Raw genomic sequence first — 10118 nt, 5'->3', positions numbered from 1 at the left:
TCTCGGTAGTTTGAGAAAAAAAATGTATAAAAAAAAACCTGGTTATTTTTTTTTCTTACTCTTTCTAAAAAAAACTGAAAAAAATAGCCATTGTTCGATTTGGTGTTTCTGTTTCAAAGCTAAAGCAAATAAACAACTTTTTTTTCCAATTTAACATTTTAACCTGTGGAGAAAAAAAATGCAATGTCAGATTACAAGACCAAACGGCATTTTTGTCCCTCATAACTGCGCATTTTAACGTCAGCGTTGCGTAAATTCAAACCAAGTCGAGTTAATTCCATCGCTTTTCAAACGAGCTCTTCCTTAAGTCGAGTCACAATTTAGAATGCACCCTCGAATGTATCGCAGGGAGGAGGATGGCGGCCGGCCGAGATGGGAGGAGGCATAGCATGGGATGGGATGGGATGGGATGGGGGGGGGGGGGGGGGCACAAATAAAAGCTCGTGTGTGAACGCCAGCGCAACGACAGGGAATTCGGACACAAAACAGACGAAGAAGACGAAGACAGCAGAGAGGAAAAAAAGGAGAAAAAGACGAGCCTCCAACAGGGTGAGGATGCTCCAAATTGCGCAGATTCCTTATAGGTTGCCTGGCTACTTTGAATGACTGACATTTGTGTGGTATTGGGTTCATTTTAAAACACCCGTTGTTAAGTGCGTTTGTAAATTATAGAGAGTATATATGTATATAAAGTATCCACCTACTAGAAATTCAGGGAAAAGGACCAATTTCTTTTTTAAAGGGGGCGGGGTTAAATTTGTGTCAATTACCACAGAACCATCAGCTTCTTTCACTTTCCGGTATAACTAACTTTTGACCCCACTGTCCCGTTATTATTTATGAGTTATGGGTGTGCTTACCTCGTTGGATATTACAGTATTTAGGCTAATGCTCCTAATAGAAGTTAATTGATTTACTAAGAGCTTTTGGAGCGCTCCATTCGTTTGCACTCATAAAAAAACGAACTGAGAGGGAGATGGACAGTGAAAAGCTTCGAGCGTTTGGCCACCTACCAACAGCGTGCAATGGCCGGGTCGCCCTGCCCATCTGCTCCACAAGCTGAGTTAGTTCAATCTGCTGCCTGGCTGGCTCCAGCCTCTGTCCTGCCTGCTGTGTGTCATGAAGGTGTTTGGAAGTGGTGTTCCTCTTGTAAGCCTCTTAAGAGCCTTCTGGCTTTCCTCATCGCCTAGCCCTGCATTCTTTTATTTCCCACACTTGGAATTTGGCATCATCAGAGCGGCTTAGAAGCACCAACGGTAGTCACTGAATGCTGTTTGCAAAAATCCCAATTTCACAGATTGGATATTTCCTCACCAGTCTTTAACTATCACTGGGACAATGGGGCTAAATCTTTAAATGTAGATGAGTCAACTAACTGATTTTCAAGAAATTATCTATTTGCTTAAGATGTCCTCTGTGCCAGTGACCAATAGTGACCGGCAGAACAATGACATGCTTTTCCACTAGGGGGCAGAAAAAAACGATTCACCGATGTATCCTCTTTTTGGAACATTTTTGTTTATTCTCACTCTAAAGATGTGTTTTAATGTAAAAGAAATGCTATTACTCAAGCAACGTTGGATAAAAATTTAAATGTACATGTATACACGCACACACAACATACACGGCAGATGGCCATAACTGAATTGATGACCTTGCCCTCGTTCCGTCTCTCTGTAAAGACCCGCACTACAGGAATATTAGTTTGGCCAAATGTCCGTGTGTATGTACACGTTTATATAATAACAGGGAGCCGAATCACATTAGACGATTCCAACTGACCCAACCATGACTTCAAGCCTCCCTCCATCCTATTGTCACACGATTCGTGCATTTCCCTGTATGCGCATGATGGGCAGATGGTCTTTTTCCATGTACTGGCGAGCCCCCCCCCCACATCAAAATAAGTACGGTAAACAGGTGGCGTGTGTGCAGGAAGAATTGACCAATGTGTGTCAGGCACAATGACTTTATTGTATAGCTCGATGATTGACAGACATTCATTTTTAACAAGCTTTTAGCCTTATTGCGTAATTGCCAAAGTTTATGGACGGCTTATGTCTATACTATGAAATTGACAAAGTAGTATGATTCGCCATAGCAACCCAGCCAATAGAATTTCACCTTGAAACACACATAATAGCCACTTGTCCATTCCCGCTTGCGTCTCAGCTCTTCAGCAGATGCCATGTTGACTAAAGCAGGCGAGATAATGCCACCATATGTCAGCCAGGAAGGCAGATTGCTGCGAAAAGAAAAGCAGGATGTTGTTGGCTTTCAGCTCTCGTAATTAGAGAGAGTGAGGAGATGAAGAGTGGCGGCTTGGAAGACGAGTGCACAGTGGAGGAACGGCCACTTCGAATCACCGTATTAATCAGATGGATGACTGACTGGCACTCACCAGTAAAGCAATCAAATATTTCAGTTTTTTTTTTCTTTTTTTAATGTCCTTGTCTTATCTGGTGATCAGACAGATGGATGGACATGTGGCGATCACGTTCTGCTCGGTCGAGGTTAGCGAGGGTGACGCTACAGGTCAAGACACTTTAAATCATTGCGCTCGACCTTTCATTGTGAGAGTTCAATCCCACAATCGTACACAGCAGTCAAATTCAAGGGCGGCCTTGTTACGCTTCATCAGAAGGCCATTTCATTCCACCGTGGGAGGGAAACGCTCTTAGCTTTATACTGCCATTTATAAATATCCAATGTTTTTCATTGTGAAGACATTTTTACACCTTATCTGGCCTTGAAGAGGAGCAGCGGACACCACCATTGGAGCCACTCTCCTTTCCCTTCCTTGAATGACGCAGCCAAGCATGCCTGTGGTATCTGCAAATACAGGTAGAAGGCACACAACGTGTCGGACTCTCACGCAATTTAACAAACCGTATGATGTCATCCGATAGATCTACACGAGACATTGGCCCTGCTCACCTCTCAGCTACACCCTGGTGCCAACCATGAGGAGGACCTGGTTTTCCTCAAAGATGTCTTCAGTGAGAAGAGCCTCTGCTACCTCATGAAGGTGGGCGTGTCTTCTTCTGCAAGCAAAAACACTAGTGTTGCTTCGCTTTAACTCTACACAGACAAAAATAAATGCATTAAAAAAATGAGGGCTGGTTCCGCTGTGCTAATGAAGTCAAACTCTCAGATTCATGAGAAACTGAAGCAGTACAAAAAGCAGAGCCTCACCCCAGTCCTGCACAACGCCTCCTGCCTGGCGGAGGATGTAAGTGCAGCGCATCCTCACCCTAAATGTCATTTTTCTTGACTTGATAGTTTTGAATTTGTGTCCCAGCTAACAGAAGAACTCCAGAACAGGCTTCTCGAAGAGAAGGAGGGGAAAGAGCTGCTGCTTCTCTTGAACGCCCCTCACATCAAGGTAGACAATTAAAAAAAACAAAACAATTGTCCTCTTTTGATGAATCCAAACGTGCTTCTCTTTGCAGGCTATGCTGTCAACCCACGACACGGTGGCCCAGAAGAATTTTGACCTGGTGCTGCCTCCCTTGCCAGAGGATGTGGAGAACGAGCCGGAGGAGGAGTCGGTGAAGATCGTCCGATTGGTGAAGAACAAGGAGCCTCTGGTGGGATGAAAATGTGGCCACGTCGCTTTGAATTGGATTCATCGTTGTAGTCGGATGGATGTTTACTTCATTTCCTCCATCCAGGGTGCGACCATCAGGCGAGACGAGGCAACCGGCGCAGTCATCGTGGCGCGGATCATGAGGGGAGGAGCGGCCGACCGTAGTGGTGAGAGGTGCTTTTGCCTTTTTTGGGGGGGGGGGGGGGTTTACTTTGCAACAAGTGGACTTCCTTGTCAGCTCTGACACACAAGTGAGGAGATTACGTTGTGTAATGCGTTGCAAACTGTCAACAGAGATTAAATCCTCCAGATTAGTGCCACGAGATTGCATATTTGGATGTTGCCATGGAGATGTCATCAACTTCATGCTTTCGTGCTTCACACAATGTCGTCCGTGTTTGCGTTGCCAGGTCTGGTGCACGTGGGGGACGAGTTGCGGGAGCTCAACGGCAGCCTGATAAGTCACAAAAGGCCGGATGAAATAAGTCACATTCTGGTAAATGTCACATTTTCAATTCAGAGACGAAAGCGCTGCTTGATGCCGTGATGTCTTTTAACGCCAGTCCAAGTCGCAAGGCTCCATCACACTGAAAATCATCCCAGCCGTCAAAGAAGAAGACAAGATGAAAGAAAGCAGGGTCAGGACATTTTGAAGATGAAAACAAATCATCGGAAGCCAGGAGTAATCTCATTTGACCTTGCCTACGTTGCGCAGGTCTACCTACGGGCTTTGTTTGACTACGTGCCCCTTGAGGACCGAGCTACGCCCTGTCAGGAGGCGGGGCTTCCTTTTAAACGCGGCGACATCCTTCAGGTGGTGAGCCAGGAAGACGCCACTTGGTGGCAGGCCAAAAAAGTGGGCGACTGCAACCTGCGCGCCGCTCTCATCCCCTCGGCGCACTTCCAGGAGAGGTGTGCTTGATCTCAGATATTTTTAAAACAAGCCAACACAGCCTAACCCTTTAAAGCCGCACGCATTCAAAGTCACTAATTCAGTTTTTTTGGTATGATGCTTTAACGAGTCATTTGATTTGGTCATTTGACAGGCGCCTGAGGTACCGCTTGAAGACCGGCTCCTTCCCGAGCATCTCGGCTAAACGTAAGATGTCCCGGCCGCCATTACCCATACGCACCCCAAACTGACAAGCGACTTAGATAAGATCGCTGCTCGTGCGCCGTCACACGGGTCAAATGTAATCACAGAGACGAGCAGCATCAAGAGAGATTATGGAACCAGAACAGCGGATCCCGCTTTAATCTCTACAATCTATGGTGTAATCCAATTAGAGGACAGCATTAAATGAAAAAGGGCCGCATAAGCAAAAGGTGCTGCTTTCATTGCGGTTGTTCTTTTGTATGGATGCAGAAAGATGCACTTTGATGTTGAGGATTACAGAACTTCATGTTACATTTTTACCTCGTCATTCAAATCCAGGAGAACAACACAAATACAAGGATTTAGCAGTAACAGTTAATGAAATTGTTGTTGTTGTTGAAGAAGGAACCGTGGTTGTCATTTTGTGTTGCTCTCTGCAGTGATTGTTGTGTCTCCTTCCTTGCATTGCCCCTCTCAGACGAGCGACACGACCGAGGTAGGACTTGACAAAAGTGTATTCATTCCGGTTGCTTTGCTCACCCCGTGACTGTGTTGAACCTGCCGTGTTGTGCCAAGTACAAGAGACCTCAACCTACCTTCCTCTCGTCCTGTCTCCTCCTCCTCTTCTTTCCACTCGCTCCTCCCCACAGACGACAGCGACCTTGAGGGAAAAGATGTTGGTGAGGATCAACAAATGTCTGAACGAATGAATCGGTCTTCTCGCATTAGACAGAGATTGTAGTCCCTCCCAATTCCAAGGCCACAGTCCAATTTCAGAGTTGAGTCCAATAACTCTTGTTTGACCACAGCTGGCCAGCGCAGAAGTTTCCGTCTCAAGAGAGAGCAGCAGAATTCATTGGTGGAGCCTTGCACCCCCGACGCCAATCATGCCAATTTCCTGATCTACGAGGAAGTGACGCTTTATCTGCCCCGGCCTGGCGACAGGCCTCGCCTCGTCGTGCTGCTCGGTAGATGGCGTCCGTCCATCCATCTGTTCCCAGGCGCTCCCCTCGCTTGCTAACAGGGGTGGTCGTCCGTGTGTTGTGTTCAGGATCCCTGGGAAGTCGCATCGCCGAGTTCAAACAGAAGGTGATCGCAGACAATCCCAGACTTTACGGATTGGCCGTACCTCGTGAGTGCCCTCTCGAGAAAGACTCACACGTTCGAGTTGACACTGAGTGCGCGGGCGTTGTTTTCTTTTTTTTGTATTTGTGCCATCAAAGACACCACAAGATCCAGGAAGAGTCATGAGCGCGAGGGAGTGGAGTATCACTTCATCACCAGAACAGCTTTTGAGGCCGGCATCCACGATGGCAAGTGAGTACACGACTGACCAGATGAACGGCGTCATTCGGGCTGGAAAAGCTTGACATTCCTCTGTCGTCCTCCAGGTTCATTGAATACGGCGAGTATAAGGAGAATTTATATGGCACCAGTTTGGAGTCCATTCACAGAATTCTGCTTCAAAATAAAATTTGCCTTGTGGACGTGCAGCCTGAGGTTGGTGTGGGGAAGTGCTGACTCAAATAGTATGGGGGGGGGGGGGGGGGGGGGGGGGGGGCAGCGGATATGCACAGTGTTCCAATTTTTTTTTGAAGTTTTTACCATACCTTGTAACACTGCTGCGCTGGTCTTGGTTTGATTGTGATGGTGCCTCAGGTGAAAGTCCCTCGAAGCAGCCGGAGTAGTGATAACAACATGCTGGTAGAAAAAAAGTTGTCTATGTTTGAAATTTGCCTTTCAATCAAATTTACCTTGAGCCAAACTTACCATGTTTGAGTTGGATAGCAAAGCCTGACAACCAACTATTTCTGTTAAACGGAGGTTTGACTGCAATTTTTTTTTTTTTTCTTGCTGCCTTGCCAATATTTCCCCAAAGGCATTGAAGGTTCTTCGCACGCCGGCTTTCAAGCCCTATGTCATCTTTGTGAGACCTTCCGTCTTGGACGGCGAGAAGAAGTCTCTCAGCTCCTGCTCCTCGCTCGTCAGTGTCGCCGTCACGGTGAGTGGAGACATAGCGACTAGGAACATAGCCCAAGTGGAAGTGTCGCACTCCCACGTCGGCCTCGGAATGTGATGGTAGAAATGCACATTGGGGTCGTTGAGCTTTTTTTTTTTTTTTCTGGGGGGGGGGGTTGCAGGAGCGGGACCTGCTGGACATGAGACAGTCGGCAGAACGGATAGAGGAGCGCTATGGCCACTGGCTGGATTACGTGCTGGTAAAGGAGGATCCGCTCAGCGCCATGGCGGAGCTCCACGCCGTGCTGGAGCGGGTGCGACTGGAACCCCAGTGGGTGCCCGTGTCCTGGCTGAGGACGTCCTAGACCTTAAACCTGAACCTGCTGCCAACACCACTGTGTCAAGATTTTTGTTCAACTTGCTGCAAGTGCCAAATAAATCCACTTTTGTGTTGGTTAACATGCACAGAGTCCATTCACAGCAGCAGCTACTTGTCAGATATTTTTCAAGTGTTTGCTGTTGATAATAAAACTTTTCAAATGGACTTTTTTGGTGTGTGTGTGTGGGCAATCTATTTATTTTGGGACAAATGCAACAATTTGAAAGTAAACCATGAACAAACTCAGGAAACTATACATGTGAGGCCCGCCTTGTGTGCAAAGAGAAGCAAGTTACTTCCACAGCTTCTTGATGGACATGTTCTTCTCGCTGTCTTTCTGCATCACCTGCAGGACAATTAACCAAAATCTTAGCAAGTCTTTGCACACATTTACCAAATCATTTTGAAGCCAGCGGCAAGGTTTACTCGATTAAAAAGGGGAAAAAAAGAAATCAAAGTTGACCAACCTTTGCCACGGCCATCTCAAAATCCTCCTGGGTGACGTGTACTCGCCTCTCTCGCAGGGCATACATGCCCGCCTCCGTGCACACGCCCTTCACAGCACAAGCGCAACGGGTTTGAATAACACATGTGCAACTAGCGAGTGGCAAACGCTCACCTTAACCTCGGCGCCCGACGCTCCGGGCATGAGCTCGGCGATCTTCCTCAGGTTGATGCCTCGCGTCAGGTTCATCTTCCGCGAGTGAATTTTGAGGATGTCGAGGCGAGCCTGGCGGACCAGAAAAACAGTGATGCTGTGGCGTGATGTCACCAGCGTGGATTTGAAACCGGGAGAGCGTCACCTCTTCGTTGGGAGGGGGGAACTCAATCTTCCTGTCAATTCTTCCTGGCCTGAGGAGAGCCGAGTCCAGGATGTCGATACGGTTGGTGGCCATGATGACCTGCCGCCGGCGCAGAGCACATGTTAGACACACTTGAGCACTCAGTACGGCAGCGACGGCGGCAGCTCCACCTTGATGTTCTTGGTGGCCTCGAAGCCATCCAGCTGGTTGAGCAACTCTAACATGGTCCTCTGCACTTCGCTGTCCCCGCCCGAGCCGCCCTCCAGGCGAGACGAGCCAATGGAATCGATTTCATCCATGAAGATGATGGAGGGCGCATGCTCTCGGGCCATGACAAACAGCTCGCGCACCATCCGAGCGCCTTTCGGGACAAAACTCAAGTTCAGATTCAAGCAGAAATAAAACGTACCCGGCCGGCGACATGCGTTATTAGCGCTCACCCTCCCCAATGAACTTTTGCACCAGCTCAGACCCCGACACCCTGATGAAGGTGCAGTCGGTGTGGTGGGCTACAGCTCTGGCCAGGAGGGTCTTTCCTGTCCCTGGAGGTCCGTAGAGCAGCACACCCTAAAACAACCACAAACGTTTAACCATCCTTCCATTTTGAACGTCCTTGCACCAGTCACTCACCTTGGGCTGCGCGATGCCCAAAGCTTCAAAAAGCTCCGGGTGTTTGACGGGAAGCTCAATGACTTCTTTGATTTCCTTAATCTGCTTGTCCAGTCCGCCAATCATCTCATAGGTGGAGTCGGGAACCTTCTCCACCATCATGAGGGAGACCAGAGGATCCACCTTGTTGGGGAGGATCTTGTGCAGCGTGTAACTGTCGTTGCGGAGAGCCACGCGGCAGTTGGGGGTTACCTGGGACAGAAGGGCCCAATGAAAAGCAGGCTTGTGTACATGAAAAATAAACTGCCACAATACTCACATCATTGATGTCAATGTTTTTATCCACATCAACCACAAATTTCCCCTCTGGATGCACCTGGGGGAAATGAAGAAAAGAAATACTTATTACTTGTGCAGGCTCAGTGTAGTTTTGTACAAAATCTGGAGTGTATACCTTGACCAGTACTTTCTTTTTGTCCATGACCCTGACCACTTCTCCTACATAGGAGCCTTGCTCTTGAAGCAACTGCAGCTCCTCACGGAGGAGACGCACTGAAAGATAATGAATTATTTTCACAATAAGTGTAAAGATAAAAACAAAAACATCACTGGGGTTAACCTCAAGCATACCTTTAGCGTTGAGCTCATTTCTCTGTGCTTGAAGTCGTCTGAGATTCTGGCTCTTCTCGTTCACAGTCAACTGTTGGAAACAAAAAGGAGGTTAAAGATGTCGAATAGTGGACTATAAATTTGCAACAAGAAAAAAAATAAACATTTACTTACCTGTAATTCTTCTATTTTCGATAAGTAGTACTGGCGAAGACCTGTTCCACCTTTACTCTCGCCCATCTCCATCTGGAAAAACAGCGAAATCGATAAATCAGATGTTGTGTTCAATATATGCTGGGTTTCTTAACTATAGAAGACGGCTTCAACCTTAGTATTATCTATCTTGCTACACTGACATAAAATGATGTCAATGACGAATGACTATACACTAGATATGCATCATTTGTTGTCATTTTGGATATCTAAAAAAAATAATAATCCAGGATTAAGAAATGACTTGAACAAGTGCAAAGACAAGTACAAAAAAATTCAAAATGTATCAAATGTAAGGGTAAGCAAGTGAAGGCAAAGTGAGTCAGCAACAAGCAAAGCTTTTAGGCATTGACGTCGCGTTCGAGCCAGCGGACCGACTAACAGCGTAAACAAAGCGGACGTAAATACGTCTATTTATAGTCTACATGGTTAGGGTAAATAGACATGCATACATGAATGCGTTAAATGGACACAGCACTAGCTAGCTGGTCGACTAGCCTAGCCGCAATGATACAGCAAACACGGGAGCAACATCGTTTCGACTCAAGAGGGTTTTATCAATAAACGACACTCGTAATACAAGTTTTAATTCATTCAAATTAGCTGAGAATTGAAATATAAGCACGCTGACGACGCTTAAACGCAATTCTAGGACAAAAATGTATAAACGAGCTGACAAATCCACCTACATTGTCGGTGCCGTCCCCCTCCATCTTGGAAAGCTAGCATCCGTTTGAGAGGTGACGTATTTCCAGTTGGATGTGAATATACCACAGCGCCCTCTACTGGGACAAACCAACTGCGCCGAATAAATCCTACCGTAAATCCCCCATTAAGAGAGCACTTACAATAAACTACAAC

The 10118-nt window shown here is 46.9% G+C and overlaps 2 protein-coding genes and 1 long non-coding RNA gene across 4 annotated transcripts; 1 reads left to right on the top strand and 2 right to left on the bottom strand.

Annotated features, from left to right (window-relative positions):
• The first annotated feature begins 475 nt into the window (after positions 1-475).
• LOC147039220 (MAGUK p55 subfamily member 3-like) lies at positions 476-7175 on the top strand. The gene is made up of 19 exons (XM_085903789.1): positions 476-549; positions 2727-2844; positions 2910-3028; positions 3155-3232; positions 3302-3385; positions 3453-3590; positions 3675-3756; positions 4000-4085; positions 4153-4227; positions 4305-4501; positions 4636-4688; positions 5164-5181; positions 5336-5365; positions 5495-5653; positions 5737-5817; positions 5909-6002; positions 6077-6185; positions 6565-6687; positions 6827-7175. Exons 2-19 carry the CDS (start codon positions 2805-2807, stop codon positions 7007-7009), a joined length of 1749 nt encoding a protein of 582 aa, XP_085759915.1. The 5' UTR covers positions 476-549; positions 2727-2804; the 3' UTR covers positions 7010-7175.
• Positions 1927-6236, bottom strand: LOC147039221 (uncharacterized). 2 transcript variants are annotated; one of them, XR_015063318.1, is made up of 4 exons: positions 5282-6236; positions 2938-4043; positions 2739-2832; positions 1927-2245 (listed from the first exon to the last, which is right to left on the bottom strand). It is a non-coding gene; the product is annotated as an uncharacterized LOC147039221 (long non-coding RNA). The 2 variants fall into 2 exon arrangements; XR_015063317.1 differs by having other exon boundaries at positions 2938-6235.
• psmc5 (proteasome 26S subunit, ATPase 5) lies at positions 6866-10092 on the bottom strand. Its single transcript, XM_085903790.1, has 12 exons — positions 9947-10092; positions 9219-9290; positions 9066-9135; positions 8890-8987; positions 8755-8811; positions 8457-8687; positions 8267-8393; positions 7997-8187; positions 7827-7925; positions 7643-7753; positions 7491-7577; positions 6866-7369 (listed from the first exon to the last, which is right to left on the bottom strand). Exons 1-12 carry the CDS (start codon positions 9968-9970, stop codon positions 7316-7318), a joined length of 1221 nt encoding a protein of 406 aa, XP_085759916.1. The 5' UTR covers positions 9971-10092; the 3' UTR covers positions 6866-7315.
• Between the last annotated feature and the right edge of the window lie 26 nt (positions 10093-10118).

The sequence above is a fragment of the Syngnathus leptorhynchus genome, chromosome 22 (genome assembly GCF_054491065.1).
Source record: "Syngnathus leptorhynchus isolate UIUO chromosome 22, UIUO_Slep, whole genome shotgun sequence".
Taxonomy (NCBI): Eukaryota; Metazoa; Chordata; class Actinopteri; order Syngnathiformes; family Syngnathidae; genus Syngnathus; species Syngnathus leptorhynchus.
The sequence above is the reverse complement of the archived record's forward strand: the minus strand, read 5'-3'. Positions and strand labels throughout refer to the sequence as shown.